The 24,208-nt window shown below is 43.1% G+C and overlaps 1 protein-coding gene across 1 annotated transcript in view; it reads left to right on the top strand.

Annotated features, from left to right (window-relative positions):
• The window catches only part of KLF7 (Kruppel like factor 7), a 273,131-nt gene that overhangs the window by 136,688 nt on the left and 112,235 nt on the right, over nt 1-24,208 (top strand). The window contains exon 2 of the mRNA XM_030210339.1: nt 5,257-5,875. Coding sequence (XP_030066199.1) covers nt 5,257-5,875 — 619 coding nt within the window. The remainder of the gene's footprint in view (nt 1-5,256; nt 5,876-24,208) is intronic.

Here is a 24,208-nt window from a genome sequence, read left to right as displayed (position 1 = left end):
CCCTCAGTGGCTTCATCATTCTTGGGAAGAAGTTATGCATACTTTTCCAGAGACATTTCGGGAGGACATGTGTGTTACACCCCAACATTGTTGGAACTGAATTATGCTAGGGGCAACCGATGGGAAAACAGACTTTTACATCTGGGATTTGCAGCAGCTAAATGTCTTATTGCTTAAGATTGGAAGAGTACCACAGTGCCAACTTTGAGCGACTGGAAACATCAACTTCAATCTCTGACTGAGGGAGAGATGCACAAAGGTCCCCGGAAAGAACTGCCTGGTATTTCCATCTCGGTAAAAATTACCGAGTTAAAAATACCAAGCAATTTCCAAAGCAAATCGCATGCAGATGAGCTGCTCGCAAAAACAGGGAGCAGCTCGGTAGGAGGGAAGCTGATTGTGGTCAGCTGAGCACAAGCAGAACAGCCAATTGTAAGCGTGGCTGCTCTGCGCATGCTCAGAGCACCACTTGCTATGGCTTTCATACACGCATACAGGCTGTGTGTATGAAAGCCATGTGTAGCTTTTTTTTTTTTTTTGCAAACTTGAGGCACAGCAGCGGTCCTTCTGGGCAGGATGTCACAGGAGCCCGCAGGAGAAATAGGGAGAAGGGCAACCAATGGCTTAGTTTTTTGAAAATACTGATTTTCTATGGGGAGCTAACAGACTTTAGAAAGGGCACTTGGGGAGGTGCTGACAGACTTCAGCAAAGGCTGCAGTTGATCCGGACATATTAACATGACAGTTGGCTGTGCTGTGTGGAGCTGCAAGATAGAGCCCAACAGTACAAATATAAAGAACACTGCTTATGGCTGCTCCAGACATCCCGGTAAAGGTAGGCAAAGCTTGCTGTTCATCGCTCGTAAACGCTGTTCCTCCTACGGAATACACATCTAAATACTAATCAGCATGTGATTCCCGTTGGCTTCCACCACAGATGGAAAACAGGCCAGAGAACCCCTTTAGGCATTGCCTGCTGAATACCATGGTCGGTAAACCAGCTGGAGCCGGTCAAAAACACACGGTGCTGGCCCAGTAATGTGTTTGCATCTGCCAGTGAGATGGAGTGTCTCAGATAAGAGAAAGGGGTGTTATGAATGGCATTGAATGGACTGGGTTAAAGCTTGGCTAGCGGGTTAATTGTACTAGTGGAGGGTAGTATGAAGGGCTGGGAAAGGGGGGATTGGGAATATGGTTGGATTGGAGTGTCCTGAAGGAACCACTGTGCATTCTGCATGTATTGTAGACCTTAGCAGGGAAGGGGAAGGGGATGTAGATTCTTAGGGGTAGATCTTGGATCTGCTCATTTTGGAGTGGGAATGGTTGGAGTGGGAGTTTATTGCTGCTTAGAGAGGGGGTGATCATTTGCCTTTGAAGTTTTTTGAGTATTGATATATTTGTTTTTGTTGTTAGAAAAATAATAAAAAAGTAATGAACCACAAAAAAAAATCGTACTGCATTATTTTATCTAATCTTGGCTGTAGCAAAAATCCAGGAGTTGCCACAGGAGATCAGGGTCCTTTTGTATAACCTCATTCTAACATAATGTAATCCCCTCAGCTTTCAGGTTGTTGCAACAGACAATGTGAGAGATGTTAGAAGGGGTGGATGTTTAATGTCAGAACTGCATTGTGTATGAGGAAATTGGATCCCCTCCAAAAGCAACTAAAGAGGCAAAACAAATTCCATCCCTTTCCCCTCCCATATTGGCCTGTGAACTGACTCCATGTTCACAACAATGGAGAAAATTTATTGTTGTTCAGGTTTCACTGTTTGAGCCAATACATACAGAACGTGAGACGTTCTCTGAAAGGATTGTGCTTTTTCTTATTACGATGGAAACTAGTTTTCGTTATCTTAAGTAGGCTCTTGATAGTATTACAAGCTGTAGAATGTATAACATCTTTAGGGATAATTTTATGAAGTAGTTTCCACCTACAAGGTCTGTTCTATGTACATGAACATGTGCCAACAAAACATGTATATCTTTTTATGGACCAGGTGTCCCGGGGCAGCGGTTTGGTTGAGTTGTAAGGTAATGTGCCCGCATGGCATATGTATAGAACGTTGCAGCTGCCTTGGAGCAAGTGTAACTTTGTTCAAGAACACGTGTGCACTATGGGGAATATTGTAGGAGCCTAGTTTATAAAGGGACTTACAAACGTGTATTGCCTTTATAAACAAACCTAAGAGAGGTATACCCTTTTAATGACTGTGGCCAGGTAAATCTCAGAAATGCTTTGCTCTGCAGAGTTTATGGGGCTATACTAGAAACCTGTAGATCACTTATTTCAGGGCTATAACCAGGAGTTGGCCTGGATATCCAAGTAGGTCCTGGAGTACCCCCTTGCCAGTCAGGTTTTCGAGATATCAACAATGAATATGCACGAAAGAGATTTGCATACAGTGGAGGCAGTGCACGTAGATCAATCTCATGCATATTCAAAATGGATATCCTGAGAACCTGACTGGCAAAGGGGTACTTCCTTTTTTGGAGTCATGGCCACCCAGTCAGTGGCAGTGGCATATGCCAGTGGGAGGAGAACTGGAGGCAGTGTCAGCATTCATACTGCCTAGTGTCCACCCATTCAAATCTCTGTTCTCACCTCAAAAAATCACTCCCTATGCCACTGGTTCTTTTATGTTGATGTATTAATATTTAGTGCAGATGATTGGTAGTGATGTCTAATTTAGGGGTTCCCTTACTAAGCTTCGTTAGGCACTAACACGCCCCTAATGCAGAAAAAATGGCCTGCGTGGGATGTGCTAAAGCGTCACGTATTTGTTTTTGCATTACCATGCACTAACTGGGGTAAACGTTTTTTGGGGGGTGGGCATGTCAGGGGTGAAGAGTGAGGGTTCCTGTGCATCTATATTACTGCATGCAAACTGATTAGCACACAGATAATGCGGGAGCCTTACTGCCTACAAAATAGGTAGAAGAAAGTGCTCCTGTGATAATTTTTAAATATGGCTGCACACTAATGGCAACATTAGCGCACGTATAATCTGAGCTAGAGAAGATACTTTTTGCCACATACAACTATATAATCCCCTTCAGAGGATCACAACTTTGTTATAGCTTCTAATATCAGACTGCATACATCAAGCTCTTGTCTAGCTTTATTAAAGTAAAAATGGAGAACGTGGAGGAAAAAGCCTCAAAAAAGAAGCTCCTACTTGATGTGGCAATAAGCCTTATATATCAAGGAGCTTACAATCTCATCACAGGCAAAAAAAACCTCTTTCCACCTTAATTCATTCGTTTTAACTCTATTTTTTCAAGTTTTTCACATTTTATTAGTGTATAGCTTTTAATAGCTATACACTATGCTGAGTAGCTGAGCAACGAGTACAGATAAGTTTAGCTATTAAAAGCTATACACTAATAAAATGTGAAAAACTTGAAAAAATAGAGTTAAATCGAAAGAATTAAGGTGGAAGGAGTTTTTTTTTTTTTTTTTGCCTGTGATGAGATTGTAAGCTCCTTGAGATATATAAGGCTTATTGCCACATCAAATAGGAGGTTCTTTTTTGAGGCTTTTTCCTCCACGTTCTCCATTTTTACTTTAAGCTAGACAAGAGCTTGATGTATGTAGTCTGATATTAGAAGCTATAACAAAGTCATGATTCTCGAAGGTAACATTAGCGCATGGCCATTAATGAAAAGAAAATCGGAGTTTTTATGGCTGCAGTAAAAATTGGCCTTAGTGCATGGGAATGACCCGCTTAATGGAACTCAAAGGCCGATTTTTACCACAGCTTTCTAAAAGGACCCCTTAGTCTTTATCATAAAGTATTTACATTCCATATAAGTAATTTGGGCATCAATTACATTATATGCTATACAAACTCAACTGAGAGATGGTAGAAAGATTACATTCTTCTGATAATAATGAAAATGTGTGAATGAGTATGAGTGGGTATGTAAGATGGACACTGAGTTTAAGGAGTGGAACGGCTGTATGAGTGCTTGAATAAAGTTACATAAAATAAAAAGCTGCAGGAGATATAGGACTGAATTGTATTTATCTCAAACCCTAGAAAATGGAGGACAACGTTTGATAGAATGAGTTAGAGCAAGTTATAAAAGCATGGTTTACAATCCAAATGATCCTGTTGGTGTAGGTCATGGTATAGATTTATACGAGATGTATAAGCATCATTTATTGGTTTTGTACTCTTTACTTCTTCCTGCTACGAATAAAAATGCAACTAACAAAAAAATATTGGTTGTGTGCATGTAGTCTTCCAGCTGGGGAAACAATAATTGCTTCTGACAATTAGGACATGACATTGAAAGTTGTCTTCAAAGCATACTCTTTATCAGCTTCACAACATGGAAACTGTATTTCTCAAGGGCTTCTAAGTACGGGTCATATCAAGTTTCAAGTTTAATATAGCTTGATATACCACCCATTGAGACAGCTTTCAGAGTGGTTCACAATAAGTCAATAGTATGCTACTAGCAAGAAAAGTGGAAATAGGTTAGTTGAGAGGAAAGGGCAGAGCAGGGAGACCCAGGTCACTGACCTCCAAGCTCGTCACCAAGCAAGCAATGTCACGACAGGTCAAGAATATAAATGTCAGAAGTAAGAGAATATGGTTTATGGTTATTGTTTGTTAAAATTTTCTATACCGCTCAAGCTAACTGGTAGAACTGAGCGGTGTACATTCAAAAATTGAACATTCGAAAGGAAGAAAAAGAACTGCAATATGTGATAGTACAGAAAACATTCGCACTAAGAAATAGAAAATATTCAAACCATATTTATAGAAAAGGAAAAAGAGCAAAAAATTACATCAATGGATAACTAATATCACAGGAAAACTGTTTCCCAAAGAGAAAGCCCTCACCTGTCTCCCTGGTCAATGCCAAATACCTGCCCAAAAAGCCACATTTTTTTAGAGCAGTTTTTAAATTCTTTCAATGAGGGGATACCACAGAGTCATTTTATGACAAATGGCATGGGAAAGTCATAATTGCATTAAGTGAGAGAGTGCTTCTTTCCTGAATTGTTTACAGTCAGAATGGGATGGTAAATGAGACATTAGACCAAACATTCATATGTTGAAAGGTGTGGCCATAACTGGTTTCTTGGTCTGTGTTTATGTGGATTTTAATTAATGGGATTAATTATATATATCTGTTGCTACTAAATGCAATTAAAAAGGTTCTTGGTGCTTTTAGTGGTTCTTTCTCTTGTTGTGCCTTTGGAAGCTGAGTTTCTGATAGCTGTTTTCTTTCCTGTGTAGACATGTCTCGAGCTGGAACGTTATTTGCAGACCGAGCCGAAGAAGATCTCAGAGACATTTGGAGAAGAATTGGACTGTTTTCTTAACGCCTCTCTTGCCCAAGGAATGGATGGTAGCCTTCGACGCCTGGATCCCATTCTAATACCTTTGGACATTAGTACTTGCGAAAAACGTCCCAGCGCAGACATTCTCCTTTCACAGGACAAATTGTTGTCAGAGACATGTCTTAGTCTAAAGCCTGCAGGCTCTACTAATGAGAGCTACACGACAGTAAACCAGGCCCAGCTTAATGCCGTGACCTCACTAACACCACCTTCCTCTCCTGAACTTGGTCGCCATCTGGTAAAAACTTCACAGACTCTTTCTGCATTAGATGGCACGGTGACGTTGAAACTGGTGACCAAGAAAGCTTCCCTCAGCCCTCTGAAAACAGTTGAAGCAACGGTAGCAACAGCAGATAGCCCTACTAAATGTGGACAGAACAACAGTGAGCAAGTAGGGACTGCGATGGAGTCATCCCCCGAAAACAAGAAGCGAATTCATCGCTGCCAGTTTAATGGCTGCCGGAAGGTTTATACAAAGAGCTCCCACTTAAAGGCCCACCAGAGGACTCATACAGGTACTGGTAAAAGTTGGATATTTGATTCTATTCTCCTACCTCACCTTCTATAATTGTATAATAGGGATGTACATGGGGAAAAAATGTTAAGTTTCATTTCTGGTCATTTTTCAGACCCTCTGATTTTTCAATAAAATACAATGCAGTAAAAGTCTTATATTCTGCTGCCTCCCAATAATCTGGTTTAGTGTGGTTTACGGTAAAAGAAGCAAGTCAACACTAGAAAAATAATTACAAAAAATGAATACTAATCTTTAGTTAAAAGCAATTCAATAACATTTAGAAAATAAAAAGGCTTTCCGTTGATGCCCAAATTTTAGGTAGTTTGTCTCTGTTCTGAGAGAAACAGGCAAGGTGGTCCACGTTTTCGCAGCCTTATAAGATAGTTTAAAAGTGCAGCTTTTTTTTAGTTTAACTTGCTCTAAGGGTAGAAAATGAAGAATATGTATGTCAGCAAATCAAGTACAATTTTTTTTTAGATATTTTTCAGTTTGTTTTTAATAATCATTACATGTCAGAGAATTTTATAAAAGCTTGCCTAGGTGGGCATGTTAGGTAAGCACCTATTTTGAGGCTTTTAATAAAGGGACATAGGTGCCCATAAAATACCAGCACAAAATTTGCTGAAAATGTCTGGCTATAGTGCAGCCATCTACATTTATTTTAGCTGAGGAGCAGGTGTAAATGTATGAGCATACTGAGGGGTCTTTTTACTAAGTCGCGTAAGCGTCTACGTGCGCCCAGCGTGCACCAGAATGGAGTTAACCCATGAGTACCGCGTGGCTCTTGCGGTAATTTCATTTTTGGCATGCGTCCAATAGGCGCGACTGAAAAATATTTTTTATTTTTGGATTTGCGTAACAGATGTGTGCCAAGTGGCATTTGGTGTCACAGGTCATTACCACCCGGTTACTGAATGAGGCTTTACTGCTAGGTCAATGGCTGACGGTAAGGTCTCAGACCCAAAATGGACGCGCGGCAATTTTCATTTTGCCACATTTCCATTTTCACCAAAAATTTTAAAAAATGCATTTTTACAACCGCACTAAAAATGGATCGGCGCACACCCAAAACCCATGCCTACACTACCGCAAGCTATTTTTCAGCGTGCCTTTGTGAAAGGACCCCTTAATGACTCTGCCAGTGCGCTGTCCAAATACCTCCCCAGAACACACCTACCAGGATCACATACCAGTTGCCATAAGAACATAAGTGTTTCCAAATTGGGACAGACCGAAGGCCCATCAAGCCCAGCATCCTGTTTCCAGCAGTGGCCAATCCAGGTTACAAGTACCTGGCAAGATCCCAAAACAGTACAATACATTTTATGCTGTTTATCCTAGAAATAAGCAGTGGATTTTCCCCACGTCCATATTAATAATGGGTTATAGACTTTTCTTTTAGGAAGTTATCCAAACCTTTTTTAAACCCTGGTAAAGTCAACAAATTCCAGAGTTTAATTACATGTTCAGTGAAGCAATATTTTCTCCGATTTATTTTAAATTTACTACTATGTACCTTCATTGCATGCCCCCTAGTCCTAGTATATTTGGAAAGAGTAAACAAGCAATTCACGTCTACCCATTCTGCTCCACTCATTATTTTATAGTCCTCTATCATATCTTCCCTCAGCCGTCTTTTCTCCAAGCTGAAGAGCCCTAGCCACTTTAGCCTTTCCTCATAATGTCCTACTTGTGATTGTCATAGCAGTTACTTGTACATTTAGGGCAATTTTGTAAGAGATCTTTTACATACATTTACTCGGAAAGGCATTTAAAAAAAATTCTCCCTTTAAATGCACATTAATTTCCCTACCCATCTTCAAATCATTGCTCAAAGCCCACCTCTTCAATGTCGCCTTCGGCACCTAATCACTTCATCTCTTCTCAGGAAATCTCATCTACCCCAACTTGACATTTCGTCTTTTAGAATGTAAGCTCTTCTGAGCAGGGACCGTCCTTATTCGTTAATTTGTACAGCACTGCGTAACCCTTGTAGCGCTCTAGAAATGTTAAGTAGTAGTAGTAGTAGTTTACATTGCACTAAGGAGGCAATTCTGTAAAGGGTGCGTAATGAGGCGCCACAAAATGTATGCTGGAAATAATGGCACCAAGCAGTATTCTATAAGGGCCCATTCATAGGTATGTGCCACCATAGGTGCCAGCTTTTCAGAATTATTGGGGGTGCTAAGCCCAATGAAAATAACCCCTCCCTGGACACATACAAGGAATTTTCTCAATCTTGGGGGTGCTCAAGCACCCACAGCACCCACAGAGTCGGCTCCAATGTGTGCCACTACTGAAGATGAGACTAAGGCACCACTTACAATGCTAATATGTAGCCACAGACACTTACACCATGTAAGTGGCTGGTGTACGTGTTCATAGCTATGTGGCATCACGTTAGCTTGAATCTTACAGTATTCTATAAGTTATGTGGGTATCTGGTAGACCTGCCCATTGTCCACCTATGCACCTCCCCCCCCCCCCCCGCCTTGAACATTTATGGTTAATGAAATGCCTGTATATGATATATGCAGTTATTTTGTGCCTAACCATAGGTGCTAACTTATAGAACTGCCTTTTAAATTTTAAGTCACGCTAATGAATATAACCCATTAGTCGTTACCCATTTCATCTCAATATGTAACATTTCCTCCAGAGTGTTCCCTGGATTTGGGCAAGGGGGCTCGCTTTATAGATGCCCCCACGGCCAACTGTGTCATTTCTGTCCTTTATATTCTGCTGCCTTTGTGCCTCCACCCATTCAAAATTTGTATTAGAGGGCGTGTTCCCTTCCCTTTCTCTCAAGTACTACTACAAAAGCTCATTGAATTCATTTCTTAAATCTCTCACTACTTTCCCTCATCATTAAGCTCTGTCCCCTTTGACAGCCTTCCATAAGTACCTCCTAGAACAAAGGAAACATCTACTGATATTTCCCTCCTCAGAAAATGCCTCCCCCTTCTTCACAGCTTCAGTTGCCATGCAGAAGATAAATCGGTATGTTTACTGGCAGCCTGCTCTGGTCTCACAAACATGACATCATCAAGAACTGACAGAAAAATCACACAGATCAAAATGCCAGTACACATCTATATTCTATCAAAACCCAATTTATATTTGGGTTACAAACAGTGTTAAAATACTAGACTCGAAGAAGGATTAGGGTTTGAGGTGATGGAAGAAAACAAAACTATTCATTAGATCAGAATAATTTTACAACAGGTTGCCAAGGCTGGGAGGCCAAGTAGGCACTTATTTTAAGCCTGTTTCATAAAGACTTGTAGACCCCTATGTCTTTTTATAAAATTGCCCCACAAATGCAACCGAAATCACAACTAAAATTAAACTGCAAATATGTATTCCTGTTTGGAAGCTGTTGTAATTGTTTGCATGTAATGAATACGTATATATCACGACTCCACCCAAGGCACCCTTAGCACTCCTGTACCAGATGCATGAAAATATGTACATTCAAATCACCATGTGGAATTTTATGTAGGGGGTAATTTTTTACAAAACAACAACAAAAGCACAAAGGAGCCCTCAAGACTGGAACAATGTAGAGATCGTTAATGCCAAAGACCCGACACAGGCAGTGTTTCAGCGCAGAAAAGTGCCTGCCTCAGGGGTCAAAATAGATCCACAGAAAGCCATAATTGTGCTTGGATACCTTCGGTATAACTTGCTGCCTAATTTGATGTCTTTTTAGGAGAATTGCTTTGGACTTTTCTTTATCGCAGAGTATAACATTTTGACCCCTGAGGCAGGTGCTTTTGTTTGCCGAAACACTGCCCATATCGGGTCTATGGCATTAAAGATCTCTACATTGTTCCAATTTTGACGGCTGCTTTGTGCCCTTTTTTATTGTCTTGATTTGTGTACTTTTGAACCCCCTCTTGGAGGTTAATTTTTTAACATTTATTCTTTAACTCCAGTTTTACCTAAGAATAAGTACAACACCTTGAAAGGAAACCTAGTAATACGCACAAAAGAAAAGTTGAACAATAATCTCACTCTAGTAGAACACAAATTAAAAAAAATAAATCCCAAATTAAGAAAGAGGGATGGAACCAAGGAAGTAAAAAGAAATTCTGGAGGACAGTCATTTCATAAAGGAAATAAAATAAAAATTAAGGAAATGTACCATAGAGGTATAGAACCTCTTATAGCTTGATCAGGATCGATGACCCACACCAAAGCAATTCATATAATCCCTACTCAGTTCTAGCTCTGTGTACATTCCAAAAATTTACATAGATGTACATGTTCGCAGAAGACAATTATACACTTTTAAATCTAATTATATATTTTCAAGGAAATTTCAAAAAGAAGGGATAGTTTTATAGGAGGCATTTTATGGCGTATACTTACATATACATGTGAAAAGCTTTTATAAAATTACCTTCATTGTGTGGTAAGAATCATGCTTCAGATATTCCCACAACCTACAGTCCCTAAGTTAACCTTCTCACTCCCTTTACCTTTCCAAATAAAACTCGAATATTGTGTTCAATTCTGGTCGCCGCATCTCAAAAAAGATATAGTGGAATTAGAAAAGGTGCAGAGAAGGGCGACAAAAATGATAAAGGGGATGGGACGACTTCCCTATGAGGAAAGGCTAAAGTGGCTAGGGCTCTTCAGCTTGGAAAAAAGGCGGCTGAGGGGAGATATGGTTGGTAGAGGTCTATAAAATAATGAGTGGAGTGGAACAGGTAGATGTGACTAGGGGGCATGCGATGAAGCTATAATGTAGTAAATTTAAAACGAATCAGAGAAAGTTTTTCTTCATTCAACGTGTAATTAAACTCTGGAATTCGTTGCCAGAGAATGTGGTAAAGGCGGTTAGCTTGGCAGAGTTTAAAAAAGGTTTGGATGGCTTCCTAAAGGAAAAGTCCATAGACCATTATTAAATGGACTTGGGGAAAATCCACTATTTCTGGGATAAGCAGTATAAAATGTTTTGTACTTTTTTGGGATCTTGCCAGGTATTTGTGACCTGGATTGGCCACTGTTGGAAACAGGATGCTGGGCTTGATGGACTTTTGGTCTTTCCCAGTATGGCAATACTTATGTACTTATAAATATGTGGTGGGGGGAGGGGGTTGATATTCAGCTGGCGGTGCTCAACGTTTTGCTGAATGCTACCTGTGTTATGCCTGGAAATTCAATGCCAGACCATATCTGGGCTCCAGCATTGAATTTCTGGCTTTCAGAGTCAGCTACACCATAGCCTTTTACCTAGGTGTGCTAATGGATTTAGCATGAGCTAAATCCATTAGCACATCATAGTGAAAGGAGCCCTAAAGTGCGATATTCAACATTTAACCAGTTATGGGGCACCGCTTAAAGATAGGACTGGCTTTTATGCGATGACCATGGCTGGATAAGTGCTGAATATCGGCCCTTAACTGACTAAGGGTCCTGTTTACTAAGGTGCTCTAGCGTTTTTAGCGCGTGCTAAAAATTAGCAATTGCTAACCGTATAGATACCCATAGTAATATTATGGGAATCTACACAGCGTGTACTAAAAACACTAGCGTGCCTCTAGCACAGCTTAGTAAAAGGGCCCTCAGTGTTGGCTCTGCCACGGGAACGTCCGCAAAATAATCGGTTTTGCTGTAGGCAGTAACAGGTTGTTTTCAGTGGCACTAAGCGGTTAAGTGCTGCTGAACATGACAACCCTGAACAAACGATGTAACTGGCTAGGAGGTGTTTGTGGTTGGTTAAATTGCTTTGAAAATCGACCCCGTTATCTTTTTATGCTTCATACATAATGATAAGTTCCTGATTGATTGGTTTGGGTTATATTCAACATGTTTTTCTATTAGGTAAGTAAAGAGCTATTTCAGTGTGCCTAGCAATATTTGGCACACAGATCTATTTGTCTGACATTTTTCTTTTAAAAAAAAGGTTGTATTACAAATGTAGAATCCATAATTCTTGGATGCAAACCAATTTGCTTTGTAACAAGGTATTTCTGATAAACCTCTTCACAGTAACAACAGTGCGAGAAATTTAAGGAGGTGAGAAAGGTAGTTGTTGAATTAGAATATTAACTCTAGGAGCTCTGTACTCTGCCCAGTGGATCACATGTTCTCCCTGCAGTCCAGTTCAATTGGGTGGTGGTTTTGAGATTGGGATATGCAGCCTGTGGAGGGGTTTTTGTTGTTGTTGTTTTTGATCATTAGTGTCCAGCTGCCCACATATTGGATGGTGTTGATTTAATGCCAGAAAGATAACTTTTAGCTGAAAGCAATTGATGATTCTGGAAAGTATAGGATCCTGGTGTAAAATTGTGGTCCTTTCCTCCAACAGGCCTAATTTTTCAAGATTCCTCAATCAGTATTAATAAGGCATTTGCATGTATATCGTCTTTGAGTGGGTTAAGGTATCTTCTGGGTATGCCGAAACCCAGATCTGTTGGTCGCTGATACAGGGAACGAAACAGAGCCACTAAGCAGTGTCAAGAACTTGGTAGTGCTGTTTAAGTAAGGTTAGCTTGATTTGGAGGGATCTTTATTTATTTATTTAGCGCTGAAAGAAAAGAACCATCTAGGGGTCGACCAGCCAAATGAAGCAGCCTTGAATAAAAGAAAAATGTGCTTGTGCAGTCCTGTCAGGTGTTATTAAAAGCCCATCATGTTTTTCACAAGTAATTGCCTGCATCAGGGGTGCATTAGATCTTTAGCAAAAGGACATATGACACACCTAGAACCCATAAAAACAATTAAAACACATACATATAAAGAAAACATGAGAAACACTTACATTAAAATCATATAAATGTATATATAACTAACAATCAAATTTTGAGATCATAAAATATCAAATGAATGGACACATGCACATAAAAAGTGATATACTGTAATAAGGTGGCACAATTTTACCTCTTTTTATTAAAGGTTGTTTTTAATAAAACTTTGGGCCCTTCTTACTAAACTGCACTGTAGGTGCTCAAACTTTTTAGTGGGCGCTAACGATAGAGACACCTATTATATTCCTGTGAGTGTCTCTAGCATTATCATACATTAATTTTTAGTTTGCTTTAAAACGTTTGTGCACCTACTACGCGACTTAGTAAACGGGGCACTTAATTTGGCTGGTCAAACCCTGGTTGTTTTTTCGTGGCTGTTTTTCTTACACTTCTAGTTTTGTTGCTGTGGCTTTGTTTTGTGGTTCTTTTTCTGGAGCAATTTTTTTTTCACATCAGCAAATTTGGTCACAGGCCAAACAGAATGTTGAGTTTGATTTAAAGACGTAAGTATTGTATTTTTTGTAAGATTTGTAAGCCACTTTCCTGACTCAAGAAATCATTCAAAGTGGTATACAAAAATAAATACACAAAAAGTTTTAAAAAAATGGAAAAAAGTTGCAGTAAGCTAAAATAAATAAAATGGAGTGATCCTAATAAACAGACAAAACCAGAGCCAGCTGCCCGTCCTAAGATTTAGGCGTCACACTGTATCTTTGAAGAAGAGCATATAGAAATCTGAAAAGAAATAGATATGATTCAAATTTAAACAATTAACTATTTTAATAATAAGAGGAGGCATGATCCAGGCTAAGGTCTTGTAAACAAGAAGTGCTACCGTCATCCTTGGCCTGAACCCAACTCACTGCTCTACTAGGCCCCTCTGTGTTTTATAAAATACTAGTCTAAGCATCAGAAACTGCCTTGAATGCAGGCATGGGCATTTACACCTGCTCACTAGTAGTTGTAAATATTTGCACATATAGGGGTCCTTTTACTAAGGTGCACTGAAAAATGGCTTGCGGTAGTGTAGTTGCGGGTTTTGGGAATACGCTAATCCATTTTTCAGGGCGCTTGTAAAAAAGCCCTATTTTTAAATTTTTGCCGAAAATGGGTGTGCGGCAAAATCAAAATGGTCACACGTCCATTTTAGGTCTGAGACCTTACTGCCAGCCATACACCTAGCAGTAAAATCTCACACGGTAATGACCTACGCACGCCAGAAAATAAAAAATATTTTTCGGGTGCGCGTATCGGACGTATGCCAAAAATGAAATTACGGCAAGGGCCACGCAGTAGCCATGCAGTTACTCCATTTTGGTGCACGTAGACACGCGGCTTAGTAAAATGGCCCCATAGTATGCAAGTATATGTGTAAATTAACATTATCTGTGCTTGACCGTACTTACAAACTCTGCCCATGCTCTGCCCCTATACACATCTACTGGCCAATTATGTGCCATCATGTCATAGGAACATAATAATTGATAGCCAAGAAAATCAATAAGGCCTCTCAAGTCTGTTTAGGAAGGTTGTTGGGGTTATACCTGCCACAAAGGGTTGTACTGTACCTGCCATACAGTTCAGGTTACTTACCCCATGATTTCTTAGAAGTGTAAAAATATTTATATAGCTGAAGTGCTGTATGTTTGGTTTACATCTTCTTGGCTTTTAGAGATCCACTGTACATATCCCACTCCTTTTTTTAAAATCCCAGCACCATTACTGCTTCCACTGTCTCTGTCAGGTATCCATTACTCTCTTCAGGAAAAAATATTTCTTCTTGTGGCTTTTGGGTCTGCCTCCTTTTTTCTTCATATCATATCCTCTAGTTCTAGAGCTTCTCATTTTGACAAAAGCTCTGTATCATATCCTTTCTATCTTTCTCATTCTCTAGGCTATACATATATGGGACCTCCAGTTTCTTCATATGTCTTCTGTTGGAGACCTGTTACCTTTTTGGTTGCTTTCTTCTGTTCTGACTCCAGTCTTGTTATATTCTTAGTGATATGACCTCCAAAACTGAACAGTACTTCAAGTGAGACATCACCAACATCCTGTATAGGGACATTATGCCCCTACCTTCCTTTCTACATGTTATATCCCTCACTATGAAGCCTAGCATCATCTGGCTTTAGCTAACACCTTGGGGTCCTCAAATACTATCATCCCAAGGATTCTCCCCTGATCCGAGTCCATCAGCCCCTCCCTCCTATTGCATAAATGGGTTTTAGCACCCCAAATTCATAATTCTGCACTGCTTTGCATTATAGGTTAACTGCCACACATTTGACCAGACCTCTAGTTTTATAGATCATTTCTCATTTTGCCTGCTCCCTCTGGTATGTCAGCTCTGTTACAGATCTTTGAGTCATCTTCAAAAATGCAAATTTTCTGATCTAAACCTTCAGAGATGTTACCAAGATATTGAACAAAATTGCTCCAGGACTGACCCTTGAGACACTCCATTACTCACCTTTCTTTCTTTCCAAATGAATGCCATTTATTACTACACTCTGCTGTCAGTCAGCCAGCTGACCCATCTCCAGGCTGGCCAGTTTGTTTATAAGCCTTCTATGGAGAACCATATCAAAGGCTTCAATGAAGTCCAAGAACATCACATCCAGCAGATGTCTTTTATCTAGTTCTTTGTTCACCTAGTTAAATAAATCAGATTTATTTGACATGGTCTGCCTTTGGTAAAACCATGTTGCTTTGGATCTTGCTTACTATCCTTTCCTTCAACAGCATCTCCACTACTTTCCCCACCATCGAGGTGAGGCTAACTGGCTTCTAGTTTCCCACCTCTTCTTTGCTATCACTTTTATGAAGAGGGATCACCTTTACCTTTCTTCAATCACATAGAGCCTCTCCCATCTCCGAGGATCTGTTAAAACATATGCGTCAGGGGACCTGTCAGAACCTTTCTGAATTCCATTAGTATCGTGGGATGTATTCCATCTGGGCTCATGACTGTTCACTTTCAGCCTTGCAAAATCTTCATACATATCCCATTCTGTGATTACCTCATTCTTTTGCTAGTTTTCCGTGGCCCGTCTCCAGGTTTTTCTTCTGTGAATACTGAACAGAAATATTTAACATTTCTGCCTTTTCCTCATCATTCTCCACATATCGGTCCTTGAGGAGTGGAGGAGTAGCCTAATGATTAGTGCAGTGGGCTGAGAACCAGGGGAACTGGGTTTGACTCCCACTGCAGCTCCTTGTGACCCTGGGCAAGTCACTTAACTCTCCATTGCCCCAGGTTAAAAAAAACTTTGATTGTGAACTTACTAGAGATGGAGAACGTCCTGTATATAATATATAAACCACTTAGATTGTACTACAGAAAGGCGGTACATCAAATGCATTTTTGTAGTTTTTTAAATTCTACTTATGGCCTGCTTCCTTTCCTGAACACACCAGAACAAAGTCTTGTCACTTCATTTAATATCTCTGGCCATTTTTTTTCTGCCCTTGCTTTTGCCTTCCTGACTTCTCTTTACCTGAAAATCTTTTCTGAGTTCTTCCTTTTTACTTTGTGAATATTAGTCTTTTTTCTCTTATTTTGTTAGCCTTCTCCTTGGATTTTTCTTTTCCTTTTCCTTCTATTTGCTTTCTTAACATAGATCAGTCACCCTTTTAATAGTTCCTTTCAATTTGGCCCACTATATTTCCACTTCCTTTATCTCCTCCCATCTTTCCAGCCTGCCAGGTCCTTGTTCAGGTATTGCCCCATTTTTTTTTTATTATTTAAATTGTTTATTGATTTTTTATAACAAAGAAAAACAAAAATTTTTCTTGTACAGAAACACAGAGAGGCATATTTTCAAAGCACTTTGGGAGTCTAAGTTCCATAGGTTTCTATGGAACTTTGGGAGGCTAAGTGCTTTGAAAATGAGCCTCAGAGCCACATTGTTACAGGAATTAATACAGCAATTAAATATTCTCTCTTCCTTAGACCACAACATTGGTTGAGGGGGCGATAGGTAACAAAGGAGAATTTATAAGCATGTACTACAACAAAACTCGGCTTAACCTGATAACCGTATATTATTTATAACTGAAAGTTATTATTTCTCTAACGGACTGCTTAGTTTTTTCTGGTCCAAGAACAGCTGTAGCTGCGATGGTTCTAGGAAAATGTACTTATTCCCCAAATATGTGATCTTACATTTACAGGGATATGCCAACATAAATGTAGCTCCCAAATTTTTTAACTCATTGCGCAAGCTCAAAAACATCTTTCTTCTATCTTGAGTAGACCTAGAAACATCCGGGTATACCCAAACCTTTTGCCCATGAAACAATTTAGAAATATTTTTAAAATATAAGTTCAGTACATGGTTCAAATCCTGCTCAAAAACAAATTGAACTATCAGAGTTCCTCGGTCTTTAATCTCACAGGTAGAATTTTCCAGAAAGTCAGTTATATTTTGTTCTGTTTCCTTTTGACCTTTAAAATCTTGATTCTTAACAGGTATATAAAAAACCTTATTGCACGGAGGAATACTAGTAACAGGAATCTGTAATATTTCATGCAAGTAACTTTTAAATAGGTCAATTGGATTCAATAATGGAGAACGTGGAAAATTCAATAGTCTTAGATTCAATCTTCTAGTATTATTTTCCATTTGCTCAATCTTTCGTTGTATCTTAACCTTTTCTTCAATCAAGGCTCCTACTGAAACCTTAATTTCTTTCATTTCTGTATTGAACTGATTCACTTGGCTTGCGCAATCCATTTTTACCTGCTCCAATGAGGCATCTACTTTCTCAATCTTACTCACTATTTGGTGGATTTCAATTGTAGAATTCTTTACAGCCACAGTCAAATCTTGAACTGCTCTCCAAACAGCCGTTAGGGTTGCCTCCTCCTGAGCTCTCTCGGGCCTCCCGGCCTCCCCAGCCTCCACAGCAGACAACTCGCCGACAGGTAGCGCGGCTTCAGCGCCTTCCGCGTCAGTCGTGCTCCCATCATCCACTGCACCGGCCGGGCAAGGAGGAGGATTCAGCTCCGGTGGTGGGAGCGATATCTCTAGTCCACAGGACCCGGGTGCTCCTTCACCCAGGCTCTTCAACGGACTCACCAATCCGGTATCAAACGGTATTTGATTTAGAAAGTTATCCAGCGTTTGCTGCGAGGGGGAAGATGTTCTAGCCAGCGGCAATTGGCTTCTTCCTTGTCATCAAGCAGATGAAGCCATTACGTATGGGTTATGTCCATCAACCAGCAGGGGAGATAGAGAGCACTCAAACTTTCACAGTGCCCTCTTGGCCAGCTAGCTCCACTGCCTCTTCAGTATTCTCTATCTCCCCTAGCAGGGTGGCTGCAGCTTGTTCGAGCTCCAGAAAAATCTGCCGGGAGGTGGTTCCTGGCTTGCCAGTTGTTAACCGGGGTGTTGGAGGCTATAGCAGCTTCACTTTAAAGGCACATAGGTTAGCCCTTTCCCTGCCTTACCCATACCTCTGTGGATGTGGACATATTGCCTTGCTTTCCCTGTCCTTTCCCACCAACAGTGGATGCAGGCATATAGGTTCGCCCTTTCCCTGCCTTTCCCACTCATCTGAGCCTCCGGAGTCTTCAATACCTCTACTTTCCTCACAGCTTTAAAAAAAAAAAAAAAAAAAAGAACAGAGGTTTTTGACCTGATTTTCAGCAGGATCGTAGTTGTACACTAGATCCTTTGAGGTAAGAGTGTTTTCCAACTCCTCCGGGTTGGGCCCGCGATCGGGGCGATTTTGGCGGAAACCGCCATTTTGGATTTTACCGCCGTTTTTCGGCAATGGCTGCGGGCAATGTAAAGCGCTGTTCCACTTGTGGCAAGCGCAAATCAGCAGCAGGGCTCTGTAAATCGTGCTGTACTGGCGTAGGAGCCGGCCCGAGCATGGCGAGCGATGTTTCTTCCCGCTCTGAGCTGGCAGCGGGCGCCATTTTGCTTACACCGCATGGCGCGGCCTCCGTGGACACGGAGAGACCTGAGCCGGGTGGGGCACCTCGAGATGAGGTTATTTCAGGAGTGGCAGGCACCGGACAGGATTTGGGTGCCCAGGGTGAGATTTTCTCCCCGGATTTTGTGCTTTTGCTGCATAAAGCATACATGATGAAAAGAGCCCTTCCTCAGGGGTCGCCTGAGGCTCCTCTGATTGCCCCCCCGATGGAATCTGGCCTGGGACTGCCCAGTGAGGCTTTTTTCCTGGATGCTTGGCCTAAAGATAAGCGCAGAAGGGTTAATTCCCCTTCAGATTGTGGTGCACCTTCCCCCCCCCCCCCCCCCCGTGGTCGGGGTGTGAGGATTCGGAGAACTCTGACAGACGTTCTTGGTCTGAGGAACCAGAGTCAGGTGCGGATTTACCACAGGATCTGGATGATCCCTCCGCGGTGAGGATTTTCCACCGTGATGAGCTGCCAGCGCTTATTTCAGATACCCTGCAGGCCCTCTCGATTGAAGATCCTGACAGTGGCATGGCCTCCTCGGGTAATCCCAGGATGGCTAGTACCAAGAAAGCTGCTTGGGCCTTCCCTTTGCATGACTCCATCCTAGAGCTTGTTTTGGCTCAGTGGGCTGACCCCGAGGGACCTTTGAGAGTTTCCAGGGCTATGGGGCAGTTATACCCTCTGCGTGAGGGGCATTTGGCTCGCTTTCAAATGCCTTCAGTGGATGCCCTAGTCACTGCGGTGACAAAGAGAACTACCCTCCCTGTTGAAGGAGGTGTTGCCCTGAAGGATGTTCAAGACCGTAGGCTGGAAACAGCATTGAAACGGTCCTTTGAAATTGCAAGTCTCACTGTTCGGGCGTCTGCATGCAGCTGTTATGCTGTTAGAGCCTGCCTAGCTTGGCTGCAACAGGCAGTGGCTCAGCCCGGAGATGGAGCGGAGCCCTTCTTGGATGTGGCTCCGCGGATGGAGGTGGCCTTGTCCTTTCTGGCTGATGCCCTTTATGACCTTGTCAGAGCTTCGGCTAAACAAATGGCAGTAGCAGTGGCGGCTCGCCGTCGTCTGTGGCTACGACACTGGGCAGCGGACATGGCCTCTAAGCAAAGGTTGGTGAAGTTGCCTTTTCAAGGACTTCTCCTATTTGGTGAGGAGTTGGAGAAAATTGTGAAAGGCCTGGGTGATCCTAAACCCCAGCGCTTGCCCGAAGATAGGCAGAGGCCTTCCTCTAAGGGCCAGGCGGTCCACTCCTCGTACAGACCTCGCTTCCGTGAAGCTAGAAGGTACCGCCCGGGGCGTTCTGCTGGGTTCACGTCACGTGCCCGTGGTCAGCAGAGGAACTCCTTTCGCTCGGACAAGCGTTCCGCAGCCGGTGGCTCAAGACCAGGAGTTCAGGGGCGACCCTCTCAATGATGGTGCGCCGGCCCTCTCCTCGATGCCTGTCATCGGAGGACGGCTTTCCCTCTTTGCCGAGGAGTGGGCCAATATTTCCTCAGATCAGTGGGTTCTGGACCTGATCAGAGATGGATACAGAATAGAATTCAACGCCCCAGTAAGAGACGTGTTTGTGGAGTCCCTATGCGGTTCTGCCGTCAAACGGGCGGCAGTGGAGGAGACTTTGCAAGGTCTGATTCTGTTAGGGGCTGTGACCCGGGTGCCTCCCGCCGAGCAAGGCTGCGGCCGATACTCCATCTACTTTGTGGTGCCGCGAAAAGGTGGGTCCTTTCGCCCTATTCTGGACTTAAAAGAAGTGAACAAGTCCCTGAGAGTGCGGCATTTCCACATGGAATCCCTGCGCTCCGTCATTGCGGCGGTACAGCCAGGAGAGTTTCTCACGTCTCTAGACCTGAAAGAAGCTTACTTGCACATACCGATTTGGCCCCCGCACCAGAAGTTTCTGAGGTTTGCGGTGTTGGGAAAGTATTTCCAGTTCAGGGCCTTGCCTTTTGGCCTCGCCACAGCTCCCCGAACCTTTTCGAAGGTAATGGTGGTAGTAGCTGCTTTTCTCAGGCGAGAGGGTATCAGGGTTCACCCGTACCTAGACGACTGGCTCATCAGAGCAGACTCTGCAACAGAGAGCTTACAAGCTACAGCCAGAGTGGTCTCAGTACTGCAATCTCTAGGCTGGGTCGTCAATATGGCCAAAAGTCACCTGACCCCTTCTCAATCTCTAGAATTTTTGGGGGCCAGGTTCGACACAGTCTCGGGCTATGTGTTCCTACCCGAGCTAAGGCGGTGCAAGCTTCAGAATCAGGTCCGTCTGCTCCTGAGGATGCCCTGCCCGCGAGCTTGGGACATTGTCCAGCTGCTGGGATCGATGACAGCCACGATGGAAGTGGTACCCTGGGCGAGAGCGCACCTGAGACCTCTACAGTATTCCCTACTCCGGAGATGGTCTCCTATTTCTCAGGATTATCAATGCAGACTTTCTTGGCTCCCTGCGGCCCGACTCAGCATGGAGTGGTGGCTCTCAGACAGCATGCTGCGGCGAGGAATGCCGCTGGCGCTCCCCGATTGGTGTCTAGTAGTGACAGATGCCAGCCTGAAGGGCTGGGGCGCACATTGCAAGGGGAAGCATGCCCAGGGTCTGTGGACACCCGAGGAGTCGGAGTGGTCCATCAACCGCCTGGAGTTGAAAGCGGTGTTTCAGGCGCTTCTGGCCTTTCAAGTGACCCTGGAAGGATTGGCTGTCAGAGTGATGTCGGACAACACGACAGCAGTGGCCTACATAAATCGACAAGGCGGCACTCAGTGCAGAGCACTGGCCGCGCAGGCCGAACAGTTTTGCCACTGGGCCGAGCTGCATCTTCAGTTTCTGTCGGCAGCTCACATTGCAGGTCAGAGCAACGTGCAAGCCGATTATCTAAGCAGGCATCAGATCGATACAGCAGAATGGGAACTAGCAGACGAAGTATTCCTGCAGATATGTGCCAAGTGGGGCAAGCCAGTGATGGATCTTATGGCGACAAGTTCAAATGCCAAAGTCCCATGCTTCTTCTGGAGACGGAGAGATCCTTGCTCGGCAAGGTTGGATGCCTTGACTCAGCCCTGGCCTCCGGGCCTACTATATGTGTTCCCTCCGTGTCCCTTGATAGGGCGCATGCTCCTGCGGATTCGGCTGCATCCAGGAGAAGTGGTCCTCATCGCCCCGGATTGGCCCAGGAGGCCTTGGTATACGGACCTCCGACAGATGCTAGTGGAGGCTCCCCTTCCTTTACCTCTGGTACCGAACCTGTTGTCACAGGGCTCGGTAGCCATAGAGGACGCCTGCCGCTTTGGTCTTATGGCATGGTGATTGAGAGGGCGCAATTGAGGGACAAAGGCTATTCAAACACAGTCATTTCCACTCTCCTGCAGGCCCGCAAGCCTTCCACTTCCGTGGCTTATGCCAGGATTTGGCGCCAGTTTGAGTCTTGGTGCGCTTCAAAAGCGATCACACCCATGCGGGCTCCTGTCTCGCCGATTCTGGACTTTTTGCAGGATGGTGTACAAATAGACTTGGCCTATAATTCCCTGCGGGTGCAAGTGGCAGCGTTGGCCTCCCTTCGTGGTAAGGTTGAAGGCGTGTCTTTAGCTGCTCATCCAGATGTGGCACGGTTTCTTAGTGGGGTACTTCGGCTCCGGCCTTCCGTGCAAGCACCCTGTCCAGCTTGGAAGCTGGGGCTAGTTTTGAAGGCCCTGTAGGCTTCTCCTTTTGAGCCGCTTCGGTGAGCATCGGAGAAAGATTTGACACTAAAGGCCGTTTTTCTTGTGGCCATTACTTCGGCGAGACGGGTGTCAGAGCTCCAGGCGCTGTCCTGTAGAGCCCATTTCTGCAATTCTCAGAGTCCGGGGTCACGGTTCAGACCGTGCCTTCCTTCATGCCTAAGGTGGTTTCAGCGTTTCACCTAAACCAGCCTATTTTCTTGTTCTCCTTTGATAAGGAGGAGTTTCCAGAATCTTTTGGGCAGTTGCACCTGTTGGATGTGCGCAGGACTCTGCTGCAGTATCTGCGAGTTACTATCTCTTTCAGGATCTATGATCATCTGTTTGTTTTGCTATCAGGTCCTCGCAGAGGGTCTCCAGCGTCTAAAGCCACTATTGCCCGCTGGCTTAAAGAAACTATCTTTTCAGCTTATCTGCTTGCCGGCCGGCCTCCACCTGTAGCCTTTAAGGTACATTCTACAAGAGTGATTTCTTCCTCTTGGGCTGAAACTGGAGCACTCTCTCTTCATGAGATTTGCAGTGCAGCAACATGGGCTTCGAAGCTCTCATTTGCCTGATATTACAGGCTGGATGTGGCTGCTAGGAGGGATGCACGTTTTGGAGCACAAGTGCTAGCGCGTGGTGTGACCTGTTCCCACCCTATATAGGGATTACTTTGTTACATCCCATATGTAATGGCTTCATCTGCTTGATGACAAGGAAGGGAAAATTAGGTTCTTACCTTGGTAATTTTCTTTCCTTTAGTCATAGCAGATGAAGCCATGAGCCCTCCCTGTATGATTGTCTGTATGCTGTGAATCTGTTTCAGGTTCTGTTCTTGTTTCCTGAAGTTCCTTCCTTGGGAGAAAGTTGGAAAACAGGATTCATGTTCACTTATAAGAGGATGAGTCCATTCCCTCCAGTTTATGTTTTGGAGGATGAGTTTATTCCCTCCAGGAGGTTGCGTGTATCCCCTCCAGTTATACAATAAGGAGGACGAGTTTATTCCCTCCAGGAGGATGTGTTCATTCCCTCCTTTTGAGTTCATGCCCTTGTTAAGGGGCCATCGTTCACTGTGAGGAAAGTTCATGTTATTTCCATTGTGGTTTGCCATACTGCTTTGGAAGCTTCAAATACTGAAGAGGCAGTGGAGCTGGCTGGCCATGAGGCACTGTGAAAAGTTGAGTGCTCTCTGTCTCCCCCTGCTGGTTGATGGACACAGCCCATATGTAATGGCTTCATCTGCTATGACTAAAGGAAAGAAAATTACCAAGGTAAGAACCTAATTTTCCCATAAAAGTACCCCAAAGAGTTTGTTGCTGTTTAACTGTTTAAAATTAAACACCCCAAAGTTGACTGAATGGAACACAATAACCTCATTCTCTAGAAATACACCCTGCTTCATTGTTATAACTCAGGTAGCCTAATGGTTAGTACAGTGGCTTGAGAAGCAGGGAAGCTGGGATGGACTCCCACTTTAGCTCGTTGTGATTCTGGGCAAGTCACTTAAATCTCCATTGCCCCAGGTACAAAATAAGTACTTGTATGTAAAATGTAAACTGCTTTAATTATAAATACAGAAAGGCAGTATTTCAAATTCCATCTCCTTTCCCTTTCCCTTTCTTTGTCTGTTGAGTGTTGGGGTGGAATGGAATAATATCTAAGGCCCACTAGTGAAGGAACAGTCCACATCAGATTGCTCTTTTGCAAATTAAATGTCTTAGTAGATGATGATGATAGCAGCAGCAGCAGCAGCAGCAAATAAAGACAAAATGACCCATCTACTCTACCCAATAGGATGATTAAAGTTGTAGCTGCAACTTTGTGTTACTCTCCATGCCTTCATTTAGGGTTCTAACTCGTTTCATGCAGGTTACCCCCATGTCTTTTTAGAAGTGAATAAAATAGTTATCACTGCTGTTTTGAGCTGAAAGTGTGGCTTGTTGTTCCCAAGGAATTC

Source organism: Microcaecilia unicolor, chromosome 7 (assembly GCF_901765095.1).
Source record: "Microcaecilia unicolor chromosome 7, aMicUni1.1, whole genome shotgun sequence".
In the NCBI taxonomy this organism is placed as follows: domain Eukaryota; kingdom Metazoa; phylum Chordata; class Amphibia; order Gymnophiona; family Siphonopidae; genus Microcaecilia; species Microcaecilia unicolor.
This window is presented reverse-complemented; position numbering and strand designations above follow the sequence as displayed.